Source organism: Balaenoptera physalus (assembly GCF_965194825.1).
Source record: "Balaenoptera physalus genome assembly, chromosome: 11".
Lineage (NCBI taxonomy): Eukaryota > Metazoa > Chordata > Mammalia > Artiodactyla > Balaenopteridae > Balaenoptera > Balaenoptera physalus.
This window is the reverse complement of record NC_138896.1, coordinates 26,993,426-27,017,640: the sequence shown is the minus strand read 5'-3', so window position 1 is coordinate 27,017,640 and position 24,215 is coordinate 26,993,426. Positions and strand designations below refer to the sequence as shown.

General features: G+C 42.6%; 1 protein-coding gene across 1 annotated transcript in view; it reads left to right on the top strand.

Moving 5' to 3' along the window:
- Positions 1 to 345: 345 nt before the first annotated feature.
- TFAP2D (transcription factor AP-2 delta) overlaps positions 346 to 24,215 on the top strand; it is a 49,784-nt gene continuing 25,914 nt past the window's right edge. The window contains exons 1-4 of the mRNA XM_082411743.1: positions 346 to 961; positions 4,471 to 4,531; positions 14,210 to 14,375; positions 14,553 to 14,671. Coding sequence (XP_082267869.1) covers positions 413 to 961; positions 4,471 to 4,531; positions 14,210 to 14,375; positions 14,553 to 14,671 — 895 coding nt within the window. The 5' untranslated portion in view covers positions 346 to 412. The remainder of the gene's footprint in view (positions 962 to 4,470; positions 4,532 to 14,209; positions 14,376 to 14,552; positions 14,672 to 24,215) is intronic.

The window sequence follows — 24,215 nt, the reverse complement described above, 5'->3', positions numbered from 1 at the left end:
TGGACAGCCGCGGCATCTCGTCGTTGGCAGCGGGCTGGAGTGGCGAGGCGCTGCGCGTCTGGACGCCCTCGGTCTGCTCCCCGCAGCCCCGGAGTCAGTGGCAAACCTGGCTCCCGGGGCCCGGCTCCCTGCGCAAGTTGGGCAGGGGCTGTGTGCGTGTGTGTGTGTGTGTGCGCGCGCGCGTGTGTGTGTGTGTGTGTGTGTCACCCGCACCTATATAGGGTGGGGGATGTTTTTTCCGAGCTCTCGACTGTGAGGACGAGGCCGCCCACCCCCAGTCCGCCTGCTCGCCCAGGCTCCCTGGCGAAGGCGCGCAGCCCGGCTGCGGCTCGGCACGAGCCCTGCGCGCCCGCGCCCCTCGGAGAGCCAGAGAAAGCTCCCGGCTCCGAGAGAGCCGCGCCTCGGTTGCAAAATGACAAACCTCAAGTTTTTCTGCTCTCCCTTTTCCCCCTCTTCCTTCCAGATACGTCACGACGGATCAAACAGCTACCGTTTGATGCAGCTTGGCTGTCTGGAGTCCGTAGCCAATTCCACTGTCGCCTATTCCTCCTCCTCCCCTCTAACTTACTCCACCACCGGCACCGAGTTTGCGTCCCCCTACTTCTCCACTAACCACCAGTACACCCCGCTCCACCACCAGTCCTTCCATTACGAGTTTCAGCACAGCCACCCGGCCGTCACTCCCGACGCCTACTCTCTGAACTCGCTCCACCACTCGCAGCAGTACTACCAGCAGATCCACCACGGGGAGCCCACCGACTTTATTAACCTGCACAATGCGCGGGCGCTCAAGTCGTCCTGCCTGGATGAACAGAGGCGGGAGCTGGGCTGCCTCGATGCCTACCGCCGCCACGACCTGTCTCTCATGAGCCATGGCTCTCAGTATGGAATGCACCCAGATCAAAGACTCCTGCCCGGGCCCAGCCTGGGGCTGGCCGCCGCGGGAGCCGACGACTTGCAGGTAAATAAGCATGCGGCGGATCTGCGCCCTCCCCTCCTCTCCCTCCCCCTCCCGCGCCGTTAATAATCCGACTGTAAGCCGTCTCCCCGCGCCACCACCTCTCTCTCTCTCTCTCACACACACACTCACACACACGCACACACGCGCGCACACACACACACACCACTTAGGGAAAGTTATCAAAACAATGAAAGGAGGCGCGTGCCACTCTGTCCCTCTCATTGGAGCAGGCATTTCACCTGGACGCTCGGGAGTCCAGCTAGCTGCGGGCCGCCCCCCCCCCCCTCACTTTCCCGGCGGTCTGCACTGAGGTCTTTTGTGAATCCAAGTTTCTGTCCCGGAGGCACGGGGTGGGGGAGATCACGTAGGCTGGGGTTGAGCCACCTGGACTCAGAGTAAGACCCGATAAGTTGATGAACCATCGCACCCGCAGTCTCGGCGCTTGGCTGCGTCTACCCGCGGGTTCCAGGCACTTGTCCCGGACTGAGCTCGTGGGGCGCTTACTATGAATTGGGGGGGCCGGTTTGTTCTCAGAACATTTGGGGGACCCTGAGCGCCAGCGAAAATTTCACCAAATATCCTAGATTGTTGTGGAGAGTGAAGAATCGCAAATGTAAGCCTCAAAAATTTACCCCAATGAAAGGCTCTGCACAATGCACTTGGCCGGGGTGTGGGCTTGAGCCTCATTCTCGCTGCCTGAGGAGCGCCCAATCCTGTCACCTGGCTGAACGATTCACAACTTTGTTTTTACTCTCCAGGCCATTAATTTTTACAAAAGATGCAACTCCTTAAAAAGAAGGAAAGGAAACAAGGGAAGAGAGAGGGGGAGAGAACATGAATAGGAAGGGAGGAAGAAAGGAGAAAAGGTAGGGAGGGAGAGAGGGAGAAAGTAATAAAGGGAGAAAGAGAGGAAGGAAGGAAGGAAGGAAGGAAGGAAAGAAGGAAGGAAGGAAGGAAGGAATTCAGATATGGTGAAGGCCATGACTCAATCAAATGATCTCTCCTACTTTCTCTCTTAATGTATTTTTGCACATTGTTTGCCAACAATAGAATATATGATTATGCAGACATACTGTCACAGCCACATTTCAAACAAATAAGTCCACACATGTCCCAAACAGAACCCAGAAGACACGAATTTGTGGATTCTTTTGGCTGAAAGTACAGCTCTGCCTGCGAGTCCACACGAAGCTGGCCACTTTCTCCAAGGTCCCCAAAATGAAAGGAGAGATACTGGAAGAGCACAAGTTGGAGACATAAGAGATCCCTCGTTGCGCACAGAAAATCTTTCCCCCTCACTTACCTCTGAGCAAGGGATTATTTAAAAATTAAAGTGAAAGCCCTTACAGTCCCAACAAAGAGCCCAAGCCACAAAATCGGTGCACGAGAAAAAAGATTTGGCTCCATAAACCTTGACTTTCTACATTTACATTCACAAAATAATTTTATACGCTCAGGGCGTTTTTACATTTTTCACAAGGATCTCCTTATGTCTCAAGAGGAAAAAAATCTGCCATTCAATGCTTAGCTCAACTAAAACCTATTTACTCCTTTTAATAGCCACGTCTGCCGCTGATTTTTTTGTATCTGTACAAATTTTTTTTCTGTGCTAGGCACAAAGCCGGGCATTTTTCAAAAGAGGGGATTAGAACATTTGCAAGCACGAGACAAAGAGCGAATCCCGTGCAAAAGAACACCGTAGTTTATCCCATTTTCGACTTAGTGCCATTCAACTGGTCATTTATGCAATGTCATCCGACCAAACAACATGTTTTACTTATGAGGGGGAAAAGTTTGTTAAGTGAAGAGACAAAGATTCATTTCCTCTAAGAAAATAAACATCTTAACGGTGCGCCAGAGACCGGGAGGGAAAGTGATTCACTTCCTTGGAGAACTTCCGGCCTCTACCTTTTCCATTTCAGATATTTTGAAAACTTTACTTTCGTCCTATGTCTTTTAACATTCTTAACCTCCTTTTTGCCATTTTTTGCTCATACTGAGGGAAAATTCATCATGAGAGAAACACTCCAAGACACTAGAAGAAATAGAGGAGAATGGTATATGATATATTTATGTATCTCTGTCTACAGAAGTGTGTATATACATTTTTGATACAGATATAGATATAGAAGCAAGTTGTAAGTCTGGCAAGTTATTTTCTTCCACTCCTCCTGGACTTAGTTGTCAGAATGAAAAAGAAAAAGAAAAAGAGTCATAGCTACTTTTAAAAAGAGAAATGGGGAGGGGGTGTGTGGGAGAAACCCGTCTCTCTCCTTTTATTTCTTCCTTTTTAAAACATTCATCAGCATATGCCTCATTTCAAATGCAACAAATGTAAATATACTTTTCCCTGCACAGAATTTTAAGTGAAAGTCCAATGGTTTGGAGGGCGGTCTAAGTCTGCCTAACAGATGCAAACAGTCTTGTGGCTTCAGTTCCATCTTTGAGTCCCCTAAAAAGATTTGCTATGGCCAACAAAGGAAACTGTCACACCTTTTCCCATCACCGCTTTAATTTATGCTCAGTCTCCAACTTTTTTTTTTTCATATTGATTTGATAATCACTTTAAGGCAGAACAGTTAAAATAAGAAAGAACTCGTGAGTAGGTTGAAAAGGGGGGGTCTTACAGGCCTGCCTCAATATGGTGAAAATGGGGAAGCGAAAGGGAGCCAGGGCTGTAAAGGTTGTTTTGTAAAGTGGGTTTTTATTATGCACCGACTCTCTCCGCATTTACTTAACTCTTCACGGGCTGTTGGGTAGGTTAACACCCTTCAAGGCCTCTTTCAAGTCCAATACCTCGTTTGTTTGTAAAGGAAAATGAGCCTTTAACACATTTCGACTCAGAAAAAAGAAAGAAGACAGAGAGAGAGAAATTTTTCTTTTTCTTAATCAAAAATCAGCAGACCTTTTCCTCCTTCCCAGCTCAAATGATCCCTCAATCCATTAGGAGGCTGAAGATCTACAGTGAGTGACCCTGAAGGTGTTTCCTCCATAAGACACGCTTTGGGTAGCATGATAGGATGCTGCTACATCTGGGGTACAACAGAACCCTCCTAAGATATCTTGCATCCTGCACTTGAAGTAGCTCCTATGAGGTCCCAAGAAACCCACAGTGCCAGACTTGACACTTCTGGTGTAATTTGCTCCGCGCAGAAAGTGCCGTGGAAACTGTCTATATATATGCTATGTGCCTTGATGGGGACTCAAAGGGTTTCTCATTCTCTTATGCCAAGATAAAAGGCACTCCTGTGCTTTGAAGTGTAATATTGTATGGTGCTGTAAAATGCATACCTTAAAATTTATACAACTTTTAGATTGTGGTTTTTCTGGCACTTTTTCCCCTTAAAACTGTGTGTGCTACCAAACTTGCTTCAGCTCAATGGTTGCATTTAAATGTCTACTATGGGGTTATGGGGAGATGGGGTTCGGGGTGGGACAGGTTGAAAGACTTAACTAATGTATCTATTAGTATCTATATGAGTGATTTTCTTTCTTTTTCTTTTATCAAGGGCTCTGTGGAAGCCCAGTGTGGGCTAGTTCTCAATGGCCAAGGTGGAGTGATAAGAAGAGGTAAGTAACAACATATTAAAACTAAACAGTCTTCTCTCATCTGTTACTTTGTCTTGAAAGTCCAGTGATGCTTTTAAACATCAGAGCCCCATCTGATGATAAAGAAAACAATGACTCTTGGTCAATTACTCTTGTCCCACACAGGCATACCACATTAAAAAGCTTCCCTTCCTCCACTGAGGCTTGAACCAGCCTGTGTCCAAAGGACCGTGATAGAAGAGATTTGCTCTTCCTCAATGGAGCAGTGACAGAACCAAAGTTAGAGGCAAAAAAAAAAAAAAAAAGGGGGGAAAAAATCCTTCTCACACTCCCTTTCCCCATCAGCACATCCTCGAGCAGAATTTCTGGTCTCTTTTAGCCCTAAATGTGCCAGCCACAGCCTGGGTGTTTGAGGTAATGGTGTTAGCTTGAGGCTTTGAAAGGTTAAATTCATTGGGCTTCAGGGAAGGCTAATGAAACACCAATACTGTAGCTGCCCTCATTTTTCTAAGTGTCCAGAACATTTCTTTCTTTAAGGGAGGGTGAGGGGAGGAGGTGGTGTTAACTGTACCGGATAAAGCTTTCTTGTTCCCATCTGTTGAGGGAAACATCTGAATCCAGAGTTACCCATGGAATTGGAAGGTGGGGGGAAGGCAAGAGTGGAGAGCTGTTGATTTTGGCTCAGACACTGATGGGGGGCTGCATCTCAAATATTCCATTTTGACAAAAGGTTTTGAACTATGACATTTTAAGGGCCTCAAGGCAGTGCCAATTTTGCTGGCTTCCCCACTCCACTGTACCCAGAGCCTCTGAAGCTTATTTTCCTAGCAAGCTGAGTAACCCGAAGAGCACACAAGGCAAGGCAGACCAGCTGTTATCCCAACTTCATACGAATTAATAAGATGTGGCCTATTCACTAGGACTAATTCCAGCTCCAGGGCCGCAGTTGTCTCTAGTAACCGAACCACTAAAAACGGAGTCACTTCTGATGGCACCAAATAAATGTCCTTCTGTCCCTCTCCATACCTTTCAAAGCTTGTTAAAAGACTCCAGTGCTTTTCCAAAGAAAGAAAGGCATCTATAGGAAGCAATGGATTATTTCATGTTTAAACTGCAGGTTTTACAACCCAGTGTCCAATGTGAAACTCCATTTAAATTGAGGTGGGAAGAAAGCAGAGTGTTTTTTCCTTTGGGAAAATGACTATTGTCAGAGTGGATATTTGGAACTTCCATTAAATGGAAAATGGCTATTTAAATCTGTTGTTTCACCCTATGGCGATTTGAAAATTATTTTTTTTTAAACTGCTAGTGTTGTTCCACAGATATTTTTTTAAATGAGCCATATTAAGCTTGTCAGCCAGGCCAATACTCAGCCATTTTGAAATGACATGAAATAGGCCCAGACTAGTGAAAATTGAAATAAAATATACATATTATTGGAGAGAGGGATTAAAATACACAGTGAAAGAGGGACCAGGTGACGTGCTGATCTGGGTCCGTTGGGGTGGTCACACTAAAGGTGAGGCCAAGCACTCAGGGCGCGTGGAGATGTCCGTGGTGCTGAAGGACAGCGCCACTAATTAGAGCCCGGAGCCGCCTACTCCCAGAGCCCGGCTCGCGCTACTGCGTTTCTGCGTTCAGTTCCGCACTTGCTCCAACATCACCTTCTCAAAGGCTTGGCAATTACCTCCGATCGTACAATAGCTGGCAGGGGGTGAGAATTATTTGAGGCAGAGACGGAGCGCTGGAAGGGAGGCGGCTGTGCAATCAGTTGAATTTTCGGAAAGAGATTTAGGGGATAGCCCTCACCACCCGCCCAAGAAAGGCCAACGCTCTCCAGTCACTGCACGACGGGAACTGCGTTCCTATCCTCTCAGGGCCACGGAAATGGTCTTCCTTAGGTGACGTTTGATTGCTCTTGTAGAATTCGGTGTCATTCACCTAAAAATAGGAGCCGAATTTATTTTAAACCAAACATTGATCTTTTAGAAGAACAGCGTGGCTCCAAGGAGAGAGGGGGAGGTAACTTGGGGTTTACGTCTGTATTGTTTGACTAAAGCCTAATCCTTCCCCCCTCCATGCAAAGGAATTCAGAATTTAGCTGCTGAGTTTTTTCCATCTCCACGTGTCTTAGAGAAAGGCCAATTAATTTAGTTGAGCCTCGGAGACCAGGGTGTGTGTCTCTGTGTGCCCGTTTACTCTGAAAGGATCAATGTTCATGGCAATTTGCAAATGGATAGCAAGGAAGTCTTGCATTAAAAGGTGATGTTTGTCTTGCCGCCTGCCCAGCTCCTTCATCTCAGGACTCCCCGTTTTTGAAGAAACGCTAAGGAAGTCCCTTCTCTCTATTGTCACTGGTAGCACACAGGATTCTAACATCAATAGCTCGAGTCACCTTTGTTCATCAAAAATCGGGAGGGCTTTAACTCAGGCGCTCTGCTATGTCGCCATATTGTGCAATAGCTCAGATGGAAAAGTCTGTTTCTCTTCTAATCCATGCTTTACAGGTGACTCACCATATGAAACATGATTTCTTGAAAAGCAAAACTTTTTGCCATTTTTCCTCTCCTGCTGAGCTCTCGGATGAACTTACATTTCTAATGATTTCCAGAATTTACTGTGGGAGGAAAAACATAGATTTCACTTCTCAAGACCCCTGGATGCTCTTTTAGAAAAAAAGACAGTGCCCAAATGCCCTACACGAATTCACCAGGGAGAGGCTGTCCTGTTTGCAGTGTGGTATATGTGCTTGTCGGGGGGAGGTGTGTGTCTCAGTTCTTTAAATTTGGCCACTTCTGTTTGCAAAGAACAAAATACCATTTCCCTGACTCACTCTGGTAAGTGGCAGTTACACTGTTTTTGCCTATAATGAAGCCCTATAGCCAAAGAACGCGGAAGAGGGGCAGCGGCGAGGTAATTACCACCTAGATAAAATATTTGCCACCGCGTCGGAGGTGCAGCTCCCCGAGCGCTCACTCTCGGTTAATGGTGTGCGCGATTTTGCCCGCAGCTCCGCCACTCCAACCATCAGAACCAATAATCTTTACTTTACCCTGTGCTCGCGTATCGATAGCTTCTCTCGCCTCCGGCACTGGCTTTGATATGTTAATATTTCTGAGTAGCAAATTCTGCAGAGATCATATTAATGTTGTACGTACAGAGTGGAGCTTTGCCTTCGTTGAATATTCAGATACTGGGTTTCAAAAGGCATCTCTTGAAGAAATGAGGCTTCTATTTACAGGAGTCGTCTGTGTTTTTAATCATTAAAAAAAAAAGAAAAGAAGAAGAAGAAGAAAAAGAAAGGAAAACCCACTCTTCTTTCCCCCTTGAATCTTCTAAGGCTCCCTTATGGCCCCTTCCCCTTTGTCAGATGCTCGTCCCTTTCATTTCTCGCTCTGAGAATTTAACAGTAGGAGAACAATGTTGATGACGACGATGATGATGATGAAACTAATAATGAGAGGATCCAGGTTGGAAATGCAGGAGTAGGGGTTCAATTGGCCCATGGCTTTCAGAAGAGGCTGGAGATGAGATGAGAAGACCCAGCTTTTTCATATTTGGATGGAAAGTGACATTTTGGCCCTGGTCTTTTTTTGTGAAATCGGGATGGCAAACTCAAAAAAAAAAAAAAAAAAAAAGGAAGAAAAAAAAGAAAAAAGTGAAGAGGGGAAGCGCCCTTGTTTCGCTTTGTGATCACTCTGCCTTGCAGCCCCAGGCTAATTTCAGAAGCTTAAATACCGCCATAGCCTCTGGGCCACGCGGAGAGGGAGCGGACCCGGCCACGGGCAGGCAGGAGCGCTTACTGGATTGCCCGTGGCTACACAAAATACAAACTACTTTGAATCAAAACATTTTGGGGGAATTAATATGATCTGAACTCTGCACGTTTTAAGAGAGCTGGAGTGCGTCAGATCGCTTAGAGGTGACTGGCACGCCAGCGGAGGCATTTACGCTGCGGTGCAAACACTGTCAGATCTGATTTAATTTCAAAAAAAAAAAAAAAAACAAGCTTCCGTGAAAGGGGGCTTACCATCAGTCGCCCAGTCTGCCATTAACCGGGTGGATGGACCCGACCACTCTTCCCGTCTGCAGCCTTCACGGCTGCCCACAGGCGGCTTGAGAAGGATGAGATTTCCTTTGTTTTTTCGGGTTTCGCGAGGGCCCTGGGCTTTGGAACTGGAGTTAGAGAGAGACTTTGACTCTTTCAGCAGCTCCTGGAAGGAGTAAGATTAAAGGAGGGAGGGGGGGGGAGGAGGGGTGAGAAGACCTGTTCCTCTTCTTTTGTCAGAGCCCCTGGAATCTCTTTTTACTCAAATCACCAAAACTCATCTCTGTGGCTCATCCACTGTGAAAATATTGTCAGAAATACACCTGGGGCTTCGCCTGCCGTCTTAGTCCCCAAACACAGATGCTGCAGATGCAGAATTCAGTCTCCTTTATATGAAGTATAAAATGCATGTACCAAAGGATCTAGAGGCATGGTTTGTTGGAAATCTATTTTAGGGGGAGGGGGAGCTACTTTTCCATAGCCTACTGCTGTCTCTCTAATTTCTTTATTGCTTTGAACATCACCAAAAGCCAAAGCACTCTCTGCACACACGTTACACACCCACCACTACCTTAAACCAGTAGGTCTCTCCGTGCAGACCTCCCTTTCTTTTGTTCTGCGTGGAATCTCAACCTGGATAAGCGCATTCAGACTTGGTAACCCAGTAATACCTGTAACGACATATCCTTCCCCCAGACAGTGCAACTAGCTGCGGATACGGCATCCGAGGCCTATTTGATTGCAGTTAGGCCCCTTATCCCTTTACTGTTTGATTACAATTAACATCTGCTTTGCGTGGAGGGAGGGGATTACGTGGGGCGAGGCGGGGGGGGGGGGGGTGGTAATTGGGACTGAGAAGGGCGAGAGGCTCGAGAGAAAGCAGCCGAGAATGCTCCTACCCCACCCCGTTTACACGCGCACCTCACAGAAATGCAGCCACAGAACAAACAGGGACAGGAAACCCCTGTAATCACTTACACATTTTTTAATGTGTCAGAAAAAAACGAGCGATTACTGGAGATGAAGAAGGGGAGAAAAAAAAAATCCCTGCCATTTGTATTTCTTTCATTTGAATTGTAAACATCTGTTTGGCTGTAAGGCGAACAGAACATTTATTTTGCTCTCCAGACTTGGTCTAATTATGTCAACACCGAGGCGGCGGCGAGTGGGGCGGCGCTGCGGCTTTGGAGAGGCTGCGCGCACAGGCCCGCGCCCGGAAGCCCGCCGGGAAGTATTGATCGCACCTGCGGAGCGCGCGGGGCCTCTAGCCGTCCTCAGCTCTGCTCCGAGGCGGTAAGGCACCCAGAGGGGAAGAGTAGCTTAGAGGCAGCTTTAGGGGTTCCAGGGGAGCCGCAGTTCCTGGGAGAGGGCCCGGACTCTTTCCTCTGCCCTAATTGCCTGGAAGGAGAAGAGGAAAAGCTGACCCAGGCATAGGCGCCTGGCTTTCCGATTCCGTAGCTGCGCAAAAAGTGGGCGGGTCTCGTCGCGCTCCGCAGCTTGCGCCCAGCGCCGCGGCAGTTGCTCGACACAATGGTAGGGTTGAGTGGCCTTAACTCGGGTTACCGAGCACGCGTGCATCTGTTTTCCGTTGTACCTCCTCACAATAAATAAGGGAAATAAATGGAGCAGGTGTGAGCGTCCCCATTTTTGAGATGGGCAGACTGAGGCCCAGAATTACTCGCCTCAGGTCGCATGGGTCACTAGTTGGCCAACCTTTTACCTCTTTCCCTCCCCCACATCGTCCCCAGCACGCCAAGGAGGGTGCAGCCCCATCCCCCTGCTTTTTTGGCCTCACGGGATCTGACAAAGTCTGGCCGCTGGAGGATCTGCATCTCTGTATTTTGTGCTGGTTTTGTTCCCCACACAGGCTTTGGTTGACTTTTCACTGTAATTGTGGCAAAGTTATCCCTTTTATGATAGCCACGTCCTAACAAGTGACCTTGAGTAGATGATTTCTTATGCTGTTACTATAGCTACCCATCTGAGTTTGCAGCATCACTGGAAGTAGGAAACTCTATCTCCAAATGTCGGTTTTTAAAATAGTAAATCCCATGGAAGTATTGCGTCTGTGCACTACGAATGGAAAAGGAATGTACTCTAGAGAAGTTCGGCATGAGGACCCTAGCTATGGCACCAGAGACACCCCTAACTGGAGTGCTGGGTCTAGAAGGAATATTGCATGATTTCAATAAGAGCTGACATGCAACACAGGCACCAAGAGGAACTTTAGCTAGTGACACTGGGGAAGAACACTCTAAATGGCTTGACGTAGGTGACCCTTTCATTGACTTTCCTTCTTTGAAATCTCATCATTGCCATCTGTAGTCTGGAGCCCCTTAGAGATGTCCCACCTTCATTCCAAATGCAAAACTCTGGTTATGTTGACCTATTACTCTTTTCTTTCTCCTTACAAAATAAACCACTGGGAAGAAAGATATCAGGTTCCCCACATGCTGCTGTAAACTCTACAAGTTGCCAAATCTTTAACCAGGACAAGAGAGTTCCCCAAGGCTGCAGCAATGCCAAGTATCAAAGTAACAGAAATTCCCTTTAAAGATGCTGTGACATCATAAAAAATAAAAGACTCTAGAGTTGACGGCTAATCCTGAATACAAAATAAATCCTCCAGGCAATTTGTGTGTGCATAAAGCATATTCTTAATATGCAGCCTGTGTGACTTACCTAATAAATGCTTATTTGACCATAAGCCAGAAGGCTAACCTGGATGCAGGAGAGAAGACCCAGGGCCCAGAGAGTTCTCTCTTGGCTAGCTGGCAGACTCAGTGGCTTCCCTGAGAGCAGCTGGCTTTCAGCACAGGGGGTTCACTTTGCCCAAAGCGGGCAGTTTTCCAGTTGGAGAAAGCCCAATATAACTCCTTCTTTTACAAAAATTATAATCTGCTGCAACTCCCTAAATTTGATTTTTAACCTACCGCAGATTAACAAAGATAGGAAAGTTCTAAAATTGTGCCCTTTCCTTTCCTGGAAAACAACACATACACTCATAATAGACTTGAGACCGGTTGGGTGAGATTCTTGTGTTCTCCATTGTGTACTGGCTAGCATGCAAGAGAGGAAGATTTATGTAAGAATATACATTTGCTGATGATTCATAGTGACCGTGGTTGAAAGCCCATTTTCAGGAGAAAATGTGTGAATTTTGAGTAAAAACATTATTATTTATTTCCTTTCTTTTTTTTTTTTTTTTTTTGGCCCGTGCGTGTGGCTTGTGGGAACTTAGTTCCCTGACCAGGAGTTGAAGCCGGGCCCCCAGCAGTGGATGCTCAGAGTCCTAACCACTGGACCACCAGGCAACTCCCTTATTTTCTTAATATTTTTGCTTCAGATGACCTCACTATTGCCTAAGTCCTAAAGCTAACAGGGTCATGATTCTTACAACATGACAGTAAAACCCAGATTCACTGATATCTAGCTTACTTTCCTGTTCATCTCAACTTTTGACAGGTCACTTGAGTTTACTTTTAAAATACATTTTGCATCTAGAGGTAGAAAGTGAGAGTATCAGTGAAAGTATAGTGGTAGTTTCTAGACCAGAAATCTGCAGAAATTATTATTATTATTATTATTATTTGTTTTAAAATTCTCTCTGAGAATGTGAGGTGGGGAAGCACAGTTGAATTTGTTTTTCCAGCTCCTGGGGCAGGCATTTGTATGTTTTTTCACTATGTTGGCCACAAGTTTAACTGCCAAGAAGAAGATTTCAATTCGATCATTGAGACTATGACCTTTCGGGCTTCAAACTGAGGGCAGGTTTCCAGACACTCGCATTGGGAGTTCAGCCAAGTGTACAGGACTCGTCTTCCAGCCTGTAGGGAGCTGGCTGCTTGGATCCTGTCCTGTGTTTTGGGGTAGGGGGCATTCAGGGTGATCTCCAGCCTCAGAACGCTTAGGGAGAAAGACCCGGGTCCTAGCACTTTCAGGGGAATCTTGGATAACTGTAGGACAGCAGGAGGAATTCCAGAAAGCACAGGGGTAGAAACACTTTAAGAGTGGGGCAGAGTTAGCCTGTTCTCTGCACCCAGGTCCAGGGCCCCTTTGCCCCTTTAAACATCCTCCCAGATTCCTTAGCCCTCGTGCCTAGAAAACACACCTGAATCTGAATGCCACAGACCTGATCGACATAACATTCCATCTGAGCTGCTTAGTCAAGGAAGGGAAGGCAGGTGGTGAGTTCTAGACCAGTGCTTCTCAAAACGTAATGAGCACATGAATCACCCGAGGGACTCGTTCAAATGCAGATTCTGACTCAGAAGGTCTGCGGTTGGGCCTGAGATTCTGCATTTCTAACAAGCTGCCAAGGAGATGCCAATGCTGCCAGTTGAGAACTACCCTTTGAGTAAAAATATTGGACAACTCTCTCCTGCCCATTTTTCTTCCTCCACCTACTTTTTTCTCATTTCCCTCGTAGAACTTGACTGTTTTCTGGAGATGGGTCTTAAGATTACCCATAACTGAAGAAATACAATGTATGCTCAGAAAAGCAACCTTTGAATTTGAACTTGCCACTGAACCTCCAAAGCTCTGCCCTCAGATTGTTCAGTGCACAAGGAGGAGCCTTGGATCCTGAGGCTGTACAGCCACTGTATTAGCAGCGTGGACACTGGCTCAGGATTTTTGCGTTAAGGGAGGATCCGGCAGTAGGAAACTCTCCCCACTGATGATCGCTTTGGGTCCTCAAGTCTACTTCAGCTGCCTGAGGTTAGGGGATGTTCTCTGTTATTCCTGGAGTAAAGAGAAGCTCCAGGGCGCTTTCTGGACCTTGGAGACAGAAGGCTTCTGCTCCAGGAGCCCCAGCAGGGCGAAATTGCTTTAGTGATTTTGCTAACAGCAGTTAACTTTGCTTTGTTCTCTACTAGTAATAATGATAATAACAAATACAATAATATTATTGGCCATTAACATTTAATGTGTTACTGTTACTATGTTCTAAGTCTGGTGCTGTGTTTGATTGTGTGTGCTGATCCTGATGGCTGACATATGTAGAGAAATTTAACCAATTATCCGCTCACATGGGTTGGGAGTTTCTGGCAATGGGCACATGATTTTTAGTGGTACCTGGGGATTGAATGACTCTGGTGCCTATAGTTGTTAGATGGACGAGGGGAGAGAGATGGCACTTCTCAAACGTTTTAGAAAAGAGCTTCAAAACTTTTGTCTATATAGTAAGTCATGGATTAAAAAAAAAAATCTATCCATTGTGTATATGCGTGCACATACAAAAACACACACACACAGAGCCATGGATATATAATACCTACCCTTTGTGGGTTAACTGGTAGAGTTTGAGGTATTTACCTAATTGAAGTGTTTCTTGATGTGGATGATGTCAAAATTAACTTTGGTGGGCCAGCCAACACTGCATAGGATGCTAATTTTGGCTAAAATATTTTAATTTTTATACCCTCACAAATATTTTCTGTGTGATATTTGAAAGACAAACCTTGAGTGTTATTTGAAAGGACATCTTCAGAGCAGCTTTCTGAGATGATCCAGGTGATATATGTACAGGAAAATTGTGCCATGTGTTTCCAAATCCTATGTAGTCCTGTAATAGTAAGTTTATCTCATGTGTTTTATGTTGTTGTCTGCTCACACCGTCACTAATATATAATATGCTTTTCCCTCCAAAGGTGGCACCTGTGTGGTCAACCCCACAGACTTGTTTTGCTCTGTCCCCGGTCGTTTGTCCCTTCTCAGTTCTACTTCCAAATACAAGGTGACCATTGCTGAGGTGAAGAGACGCCTCTCACCACCTGAATGCCTCAACGCTTCACTCTTGGGAGGCATTTTGAGAAGGTAAGAAAAAGGTGTTTTCTGGCACTGTGGCCTTCTAACTGTACTGGTACCACGCTCCTCAACCCTCAGCCCTTATGTTTCCTGTCCCATGTTGAATACCCCATGTGGTCAAGTCTTCTCATCATTTTACTCCGAATGTCAACTTTCAAAACCTAGCTTTTGTTTGTTTTCGGACAGAGCAAAATCCAAGAATGGGGGTCGCTGCCTGAGGGAGAAACTGGATAGGCTTGGCCTGAACTTGCCAGCCGGAAGACGGAAAGCAGCCAACGTCACCCTCCTCACTTCCTTAGTTGAAGGTATGACTTTTTAACTCAGCAAGGTAATGATGGAAGGTTAGCAATTCTTTGAAATTCAGGTTTGTTTGATTATGCTGTTTCATTTTTGTCTATACTGTTAAGATAGTTACAGGTGAATTTCCCAACTAATCACGATAATGATGATTAAATTAGACTTAATATAAGGCTTAGATATTGATTCATAAACTATCATCCGATTTACTCATCTTGGCAGTAATAGGAAAGAAGATAACAATAGAAGATTTAGGTACTTAGACAAGTATTCCCCACATAACAGGAACAAAAAAACTCTGCAATTGTCATTTTTATTATTGTTTATTTTAGCGTTCAGATAAATCTGGTTTAACTCATTGTTATTCAGTGCAACATGATCTACAGGATAAATAATAATCCTTTATGGAGAGTTCACAGGAGTCAAGGCATGGCACCAAGCCTGAGAGAACATTGTATTAATCCGATAGACATCTCTTAAAGTACAGTGAAGTTCCACGGCTTTATGTGTGGGTAAGCTGACTCACAGAAAGGTTAAAGTTAGCCAGTGGGGTAGACGCAGACGTGGAAGCATACTCCCAGAAGTTTTTTTTTTTTTCCAATTTACCTTTTCTCTTGTGTTTCTTCTGTAAGAACTAAACTTTACATATTCTCATTCAATCTTCTAAGAAGAGGTATTATTGGAGACCTTTGAAACTTTGTGGAGGAACTTTTGAATTCAAAGGAGAGTTCTTCCATAACCTAGAATGCTATTGTTTTAAATATGAACGAAGAAGCCTTTTTGCCAAGCCTTACCTGAACACACCTATGACACTTTTCTTGCATTGGTTTCTCACTTGACCGTAAGACACTGTAGGAAGTAAAAGGTAAGTGAAACATACAAACAAACAGCTTGCCTTTTTCCAGATTATCAACACACACTATTTACTGAACAACTCTGTGAAGTAGTGTGTTCTTGACCTTGGTCTTGGCAAAATTGCTTTGGTGATTTTGGTATTTTTTTTTAAAAAACTTAATTTATTTATTTAGGCTGCGCCAGGTCTTAGTTGTGACACATGGGATCTTTTTTTTTTTTTTTTTTTTTTTTTGACACATGGGATCTTTAGTTGCGGCATGTATGTGGGACCTAGTTCCCTGACCAGGGATCAAACCCGGGCCATCTGCATTGGGAGCACGGAGTCTTACCCACTGGGCCACCAGGGAAGTCCCTGATTTTGCTATTAACAGTTATCTTTGCTTTACTCCCTAATTGTAATAATGATAACAACCACAATAATATTATTGGTCATGAACACTTAATAAGTGTTAACTGTTACTATGTTATATGTCTTGTGCTGTTTGCCTGTGTGTGCTAATACTAAGAGCTGGCATATGGTAAAGGGAGTTGACCCAGAATCCGTCCATGGGGGTTGGGCGTACTAAAGGAAGAGCAAAGTAGAAAAAAATGACTAATGCATTGATCCTAAAGAGAGACAGATTCCTGCTTAATTTAAGTGAAAACATCATGAAAATTATAGCTGTCTAACAAAAGAACAAGATATGTTCAAAATTATAAGAGTGGATTCAAGAATCATATGAATCGTAGAACATGATTGGTTCTCAAACCCAATTCCACAGTAAAATCATGGGCCTGGGCCCCATTCCCAAACCACTTGAAATGCAATCTCCGGGGGCATGGCGCAGGTATCTACATTTTTAAAAACACCCCCTGATGTATAATGAGGTTTAAGGATCATTGACTTAAATGTTCCTTGAGATACTTTTCATGTAACTGGTGTGAAAAGTAAAGGCCCTAAGAGAGACCTTTATCCAAGGTGTCTGTGAATGTCCGTCCAGTAAAACCTGAAGAACCCTAAAAGGGTATATTCAAAATTCTTCTTATTGATTTTTATGTTAGCCCAAAACACCAGAGCACCCTGTGTGGGAATCATTGACGGATGCTAAGAGAAAGGATACAGGTTAAAACGTGAAATCCCAGGACAATCTCGTGGTCTTGCCATCTACTCTTCCAGCAAAACTCTCCTATCACAAAAGTGCTAGGCTTGTGTTCACCTCTGCTCACAGAGGTGTCACTTCAGCCTTGGCTGATGGAACTTAAGATTTTATCCTTCTCAGATACATCTCACTTTAACTGGATGCTATTGAAATCCCCCAAATATTCATGGTGTAGAGAAATAAATATTTTATGGTTGAATTCCAGGCATTCTGATGGAACTGAGGAAATGAGATTTAGGGGCAAAGGGACCTTTTGCATTCCTCAACTCCCCACATGTTACATTATGACCCTCAGATGTGTGCATTCTCTCTCTCTCTCTCACACACACTTAAGTTTCACTACTATGTACTATGTTCTATGGTATTTTTATTCTATTCCATATTTTTGTATTCTTTTAAAATGCTGATTGTAAACCCACTACTTTTAAATGCTGAATGTAAGCCCACTAAATTTATTTCAAGACTCACTGTTGAGTCATGGGTCATGACCCACGGTTTAAAAAACTACAAGTGGTCTTAGGACAAGAGGAGAACCTAATATTTTGTGACCTTCGTCCTCTTTGTGCTAACATGGATTTGATTCAGTTATTTCAAGTTTGTTTTGCTTATACCATTTTAGCTGGTAAATTAAAACTTTACCATGGTTACTGGTTGGTATTCATAGACCTTGAATTGACCATGTCTTTGGTAATATTTTTGCCCCTCAATCAAACATTTTTGTGGGAGCCAGTGACGTTTTAGATTAATTTTTTCCAGAAATTCTAAAATGAGATTTCTAATTGTCAAAAATGGTCCATCAGCTTTCTTATAAATCTAAGGTTCTGTAGGAAAGAATACTAATTTTTTTCATCATTTAGAAAAGTTTTATCTTCCTGATGGCCCAAGACATTGCTGGGGTTCAGTCCAGCAATGGTTCAGTCCTTCCCCATTTTGGTACAGCACTTGAGAACAAGATACTTCTGATTGGCTTTATTCCTCATTGACCACACTTAGAAATACAGCTCCTTAAGGTCACCCTTCTGCGACTTTTTAGTACTTGTCTCTGCCCCTTTCTGGGGATGCTTTGAATACAGCCTTGCCATTGATGCTATTTTGATAAAAATCCCAAAGAAAGAGTAGTGTATGGGGACCCTGCTAGACTCTTCATGCAGACATGATTTACCCTTTGTCAAGATTTAATCAGTGAACAGTAAGGTATCTTATAACAGGGGTTGAAACTAACAAATGAAGGTATGGTTTTCAAAAACTACCCTTGTCACTAACCTAACAGTGGTTTCATCATGATATTCCTAGGTTTCCACGTTTGCCTTGGGTTTTCAATCATTTTGTTTTTAATTATTTTATAATCATTTCTCCCTGTATTTCTTTTAAATGGAGTCACTCTACTAATAGTGCCATTCTAGCATCGTTGTCAAATCAACATATTAGAGTCATTATTTTAGGGACTATTTTAGGAATTTATGAGAGGGCTATTTCATGCAAATTTATAATATTTAAATTATTCACAACATTTCTGTTACAAATAGCATTGCGCCTAATAACCAGTGGGATGAAGAACTCAAGACTGACTAACTTTTTTCACCAGATAAAGTTGTTTGAAAAGTGAACATTTTAGTAAGGCACATATTGACAGTGGGGATTTTTTTTTGGTCCGCATAGCACAGATATATTTGACCTACAGTGAGATATGAGTATCTGATTCAGAGTCCACTGAATGTAATACTAGATCATATTACTTTTTGACCCATATGTCTTCATTTAATGGGGTTTCAATATGTAACTAATGGTTGGTACAACTTCTTGAACCCGCTTTATCATAAGCCTGTAGTTCTTTTTATTTTCCCTTGTTAATCACATTGCCATGACTTCTCCTTTGTCCACTCCTTTGTCCATGACTTCTCCTTTGTCCACTCTGGTATCTATAACATTAGAGAGTCGTCATTTTCTGGAAAATTCAGTAGATTAGAATTGCTTAACCCGATTCGCTGATCTTCCTGAGATCTTGGGATAATCCCAGACTCTTCCAGAGTGGGAGAAATTCTATATCTGGAAAACATTCAAAGAGTTTGGCCAATATTATTGTTCTAGTTCTAATACTCTTGCTATATATTTATTATTTATGAATCACCAATTAGCTGCTTCCTCTATATTTTATTCCAGAACAATCTTTGCAGCGTTGGTGTTGACACCGGGGGGCAAAGAGGCACTTAATAAAAATTAGAACCTGTTCTCTTGTCTCTTTCTCCCTAAACAATAGTGTTACTTAATAGCAGAATTTACTCAGGATCATAAAACTTTAACCCTGGAGGGAAACAGAAGATTGAGTAGTCTAAGGCAGTGGGACATAGCACACATGGTTAAAGAGTGTGCTTCTGGAGCCAAATAACCTTGTTTGAACCCACTTCTACCACTTACTAGCTGTGTGCTGTAGGGAAAGACTCACAACCTCTCTGATTATCAGTGTCCTTACCTATAAAGGGGTGTTAATAATAGTACCCTCCTCATAAGGTTGTTGTCGGAGTGAAATCAGAATGTTTGTAAAGCAGTTCTCAGGGTGCCCGGCAAAAAGTTGGTGTCAATAACTTTTAGTTATCTTTATTCTCAGATGAGAAAACTAAGGCACAGTGAGATTAACCATTTTGCACAGGATCATGGGAGCAGCAAGGAGGAGAACCCAGGTCTTCTGGTTTGCGGCATCACCATGTGTTTTCCACTCGGATTTATGTTAGTGGCGTGGATTCTGAACAGTTGCATTGCTGAACTACTTCTGAATCTGACTATATATTTATAGTTAGAGTTACAACCGTTATAACAATATAACTAAGGAATAGAAAGAAGTTATCAATTCCTGAGCCTGTTTTTCACCATGGATTGGACATCCGTGCTGCTAGGGATCCTGGGCAAGCTTGTTGGGCTTTTTTGCATCCAATAGTACAAGCTGTTTTTAACATCCTGATGCACCATCTGCTGCCACTTAATCCCCCAAAGTTAGGATGACATTAAATCTTGGTTCTTTCTGTTTTCCTGGAATAATTATCAATAGTGTCTCTTGTACTTTCAAAAGGGTGCCAGTCTAGTTAGTTAGTTAGGAGACTATCCTACAAAACCTTTTCCTTCCACTTCAGCCAAATCAACCTAAGGTAGGAGACAGGAATGCAATCACTTGGTGCTATTTCCCCTTTGTCTTTAATCCTGAGCCTATATGATTGCATTTCCAAGAAACCAGGGAAAAGAATGATCAACTTGGCAATGGACGCTTTCCTATAAACGAGATATTAGGGAGCAAGTTTTCTTCGTATGATTAGTCCATGGCTTTTTTTTTTTAATAAATTTTTTTCAGCTTTATTTATTTATTTATTTTTAAAATTTTATTTATTTATTTATTTATGGCTGTGTTGGGTCTTCGTTTCTGTGCGAGGGCTTTCTCCAGTTGTGGCAAGTGGGGGCCACTCTTCATCGCAGTGCGCGGGCCTCTCACTATCGCGGCCTCTCTTGTTGCAGAGCACAGGCTCCAGACGCGCAGGCTCAGTAATTGTGGCTCACGGGCCTAGTTGCTCCGCGGCCTGTGGGATCTTCCGGGACCAGGGCTCGAACCCGTGTCCCCTGCATTGGCAGGCGGACTCTCAACCACTGCGCCACCAGGGAAGCCCTAGTCCATGGCTTTTTAATTTAGGAAGAGGTATTGTTCACTACTTGAGGCTTGTAGGATTCAAATGCCAAAATCCTTTTACCAAGTATCAGTGATAATACACGCACAGGGCACACTCAGCTTTATTTGCTCTTCTCACGGAATTTAGGACAAAGGTGCTATTCCCCTTGTCTTCACACAGGTACCAGAGTGGGTGTCTCTGGGTGTGTGGAGCTTAGGGCTAATCTCCAAGGATGCACAGCATGGCTGTAGGTCTGAAAGGACCATCATCCCGACATAACTCCTTCACCAGCCATTCCAGACATCACATTTCCACCTCAGTCCCTCCTCTGGGATAAAGGTTTCCAGCTTTCTTCTAAAGCTGTATGTGATATTAAAAGGGTCATACACTGACCCCTTGTTACAATAGTTCTAACTGGTGCTCACTTTAGTCACACGATGACCTGGAAGAGCCTAATCACTAGGGGACCCTGGTGTCCCCTTTTGCACACAAACACTCTAGCATTGACAATGTCTTCTCGGGCACAGCTTTGCATTTCAGAGCTGCCAGTGGAATTGGACTCAATAAGTAAATGCTAGTGCAGTCTATGTTAGTCAGTCATTTTAAGGTCTTTCTTGGAAAATGGCTTTTTTTTTTTTTCAGACTTATAGGTATTATCTGTAAATTTCTTATTCTAAGTCATGGAATAGTTTCTATCGAGAGACCCTGCTTTGATAATTGATCATTAGGTAACAATTCGATATTGTTGTCTAATATCTGAGAACTAATATCTATCAGAATTTTCAATAATTGATCTCAGTATCCTACAATACTATGGATAAGTAGACATCATCTCAGAGGAATCTTCTTAAATCATTTGCTTCCTTCCTAATAGTACTCCCCTGACCTGCATCTTATGGTTTCATTCATTTTCAGGGAGAAAGGTGTTTACATGTAGGGGGTAGAGGAAATAGGCTGTTACACGTATGCCCTTGTGTCTGACTGTGTGCTTGTGGTGTGCTTCGATTCCTACTCCTATTATGACACAAAAAAACAAATGTATCCAAGCCTATTTGGCTCAGTCCTGCCTTTGCCCCTTTGATCCAGCATACTACTCACTCTTGCAAATCACGAAGCTTCCTTAGAAACACGTCTCTGCATTACTTTCCTAGGTTTTTTCTTTTTTCTACTATTCTCTCTTTCAAAGTTCATGCCAACTAATGTGCTTTTCAAAACTCCGTTTCTGCTTTTTTCTATTGTTTACATTTGTCAAAATTCGTAGGTATTCTAATAAAATTGTAGACTGTAATTATTCCTAATGATGTCTAACTCCTACTGAATAATAATGAAAGTTTTGGAATTGCTTAGGTTCTAATTTACAACAAATATTTGAGTTTAGATGAAATCTTTCTAAGAACTGAGTCAGAGAGTAGTTTTGCTTTTTAATTAACATAATTTTAAGTAGGTAATTCGTTAGATGGTAAAAATTCAAAAGTTACAAAAGGTATATAGTGAAATGTCTCCTTTTCACTCTATTCCCCATTTAGATCCCCTCCTGGAAGAAACAAATGTTACTGGTTTCTCTATTTCCTTCCAAGGATATATATGTGTATGCATAGTTTTGGTTTTTATTTTTAAAATTATAGCATTCTATACACACTGTTCTACACATTTTTTCACACATGATCTTAGTGTTCTTTTTATTTTCAGTTTTTACAAGTTGTTCATTCTTTTAAACGTGCACAGTATTCCATTGTTTGAGTGCATCATTTAACCAGTGACCTACTAAATATCATATGGGTGTTTTTAATCTTTGGCTATTACTAATAGTGCTACAATGAGCAACCTCACACTTACATAAATAATTCTTCAGATATGCAAGTATATCTATTCAATAAATTCCTAAGAATGTGTTGCAGGGTCAAAAGATATTTGCATTTGTAATTTTAAAAGATTATTGGAAGATTGCTCTTTACAGTGGTTGTAAATTTATAATTCTATCAGTGATGGGGGTAAGAAACATTGATATGCTAGTACTTCCCTATACTCTAGCCCAAGCAGGGTACTATCAATTTTTTGATCTTTGCTAATTTGAGTGGAAAAAAGAAATAGACTACCTCTATTATGAGGGAGGTTGAGTATAGTCTTAGGAGAATTTTAGGAGCTTTTTTGTCTGTTCACTTACTTTGTACCAATAGGGTAATTTTTTACATTTTTCTCATTCATTTGTAAGTGCTCATTGTATATAAGGAAAACGGGCTGTGTGCCTCTGATATGAGTTGCAAAGCCTCTCCACCCCTGGCTCTGGTTTGTCTGTTTGCTATTATGAGTTTTTTGTTTGGTTGCTTATTTGTTCAGATCTATGTCATGCAGAACTTTTTTATATTGATATAATCATATTTCTCATATATTTTATTCCATGGCCTTTCATTTTTATTGTAATATTTTGAAAGTCCTTTTTTATCCCAAGATTATAAAATATTTCTCCCATGTTACCTTCTAATTACTTTGTGGATCTATATTTTATGTTTAAATCTTTGATCCATCTGGACTTTTTGTTGTTGTTGGATGTATGATATAGATGTAATTTTACTTGTTTTTTTTCCCCAGATGGCCAGCCAGTTGTCCCAACACCTTTTATTGATAATCCATTTTCCCCGACTGTTATGAAAAGCAAGTTTCATCTTACACTAAATCTCCTGAAACAAATATACTTTTTTAATTGACTGATGACTTTGTTCCCCTAACAATGTCTCTCCTTTACCCCACCACATAGCCATTTTTGTTTCTAGAGTGTGTATTATATCAGCCAAATAAGGCAGAACTCAGTATGCAAGAACACAGATACACAGAGGTCTTTACAGTTTAATATTAACTCCATAGTAACTGTTTTCTTTTTTATTGATATAAGCCACAGAATCCTTGTTTTGGAGGAAGGTGTATATTTCAACCCCATATAATGCTTTCCCTTCACCTTAGGACAACCCTGGCTTGAGATGAGGTCAAGAGCTTTCAAAAAATGCAGATGCCCTGGCTCCAGATATTGAATGACGGGGGGTGAAACCCTGGGGTGTGTGTGTGTGTCTGAGTGTGTGTGTGTGTGTGTGTATGCACACATGCGTGTATACACACATATTAAACAAACTCCCAGGTTATGGGAATAGCAAGGATTGAAAAACACTGTCTTCAAGCATAATCTATTTTATTAAATGGCTCCACTGATACAATGATATACTCAATGGGTTTTTTATATATTTCATTCTTTCTAGCAATTCTCTTTTGCTCTAGTTTTTCACTTATATTCTTTGGAAGCGGTGCCTCGCAAGATTATTGTTATAATTAACCAATAAAATATTTGAAAGCTTTTCCATTTAACAAATGTTTACTAAGTACCTATTATGAATCGGGTGCTGTACTAAGCACAGAGTATGGAATGGGGAACAAAACTACCACTTTGAAGAACAAAGTGTTGGTATTTAAACAAAATCCTCGTTAAATAGGGAAACTACCGCATTATAAGGCACTTACCTATAGTGTAGATTATATGATATATAGTGTTACAGAGTGCACTCCTTTTAGAATCGTTCTGGAAGCCTGTAACAGATACATTAAACCTGTCCTTCAGCTCTAGGGTTTACTGAAGCTTGATATTTTTTTATAACTTTTTAAATATCTTATCCAGATTTGAAAATATTCTCAAATTTGCTATCTAATAGGTGCTTCTCAGAATAATCCCAGAGATAGATTTGGATGTGCTATTTTCCATACATGTAATTAAAATTGAAATCACAGATATGTGACTGGAATTTAACCCATATGAATTGTTGCTTTCATTTAATAATATTGGGGATTACAATAAGAAGTTAAACCTGAATTCTTTCTAAGGCAATGAATTTAGTGACAGCTGGTGAGAATTATCTAGTGAATAG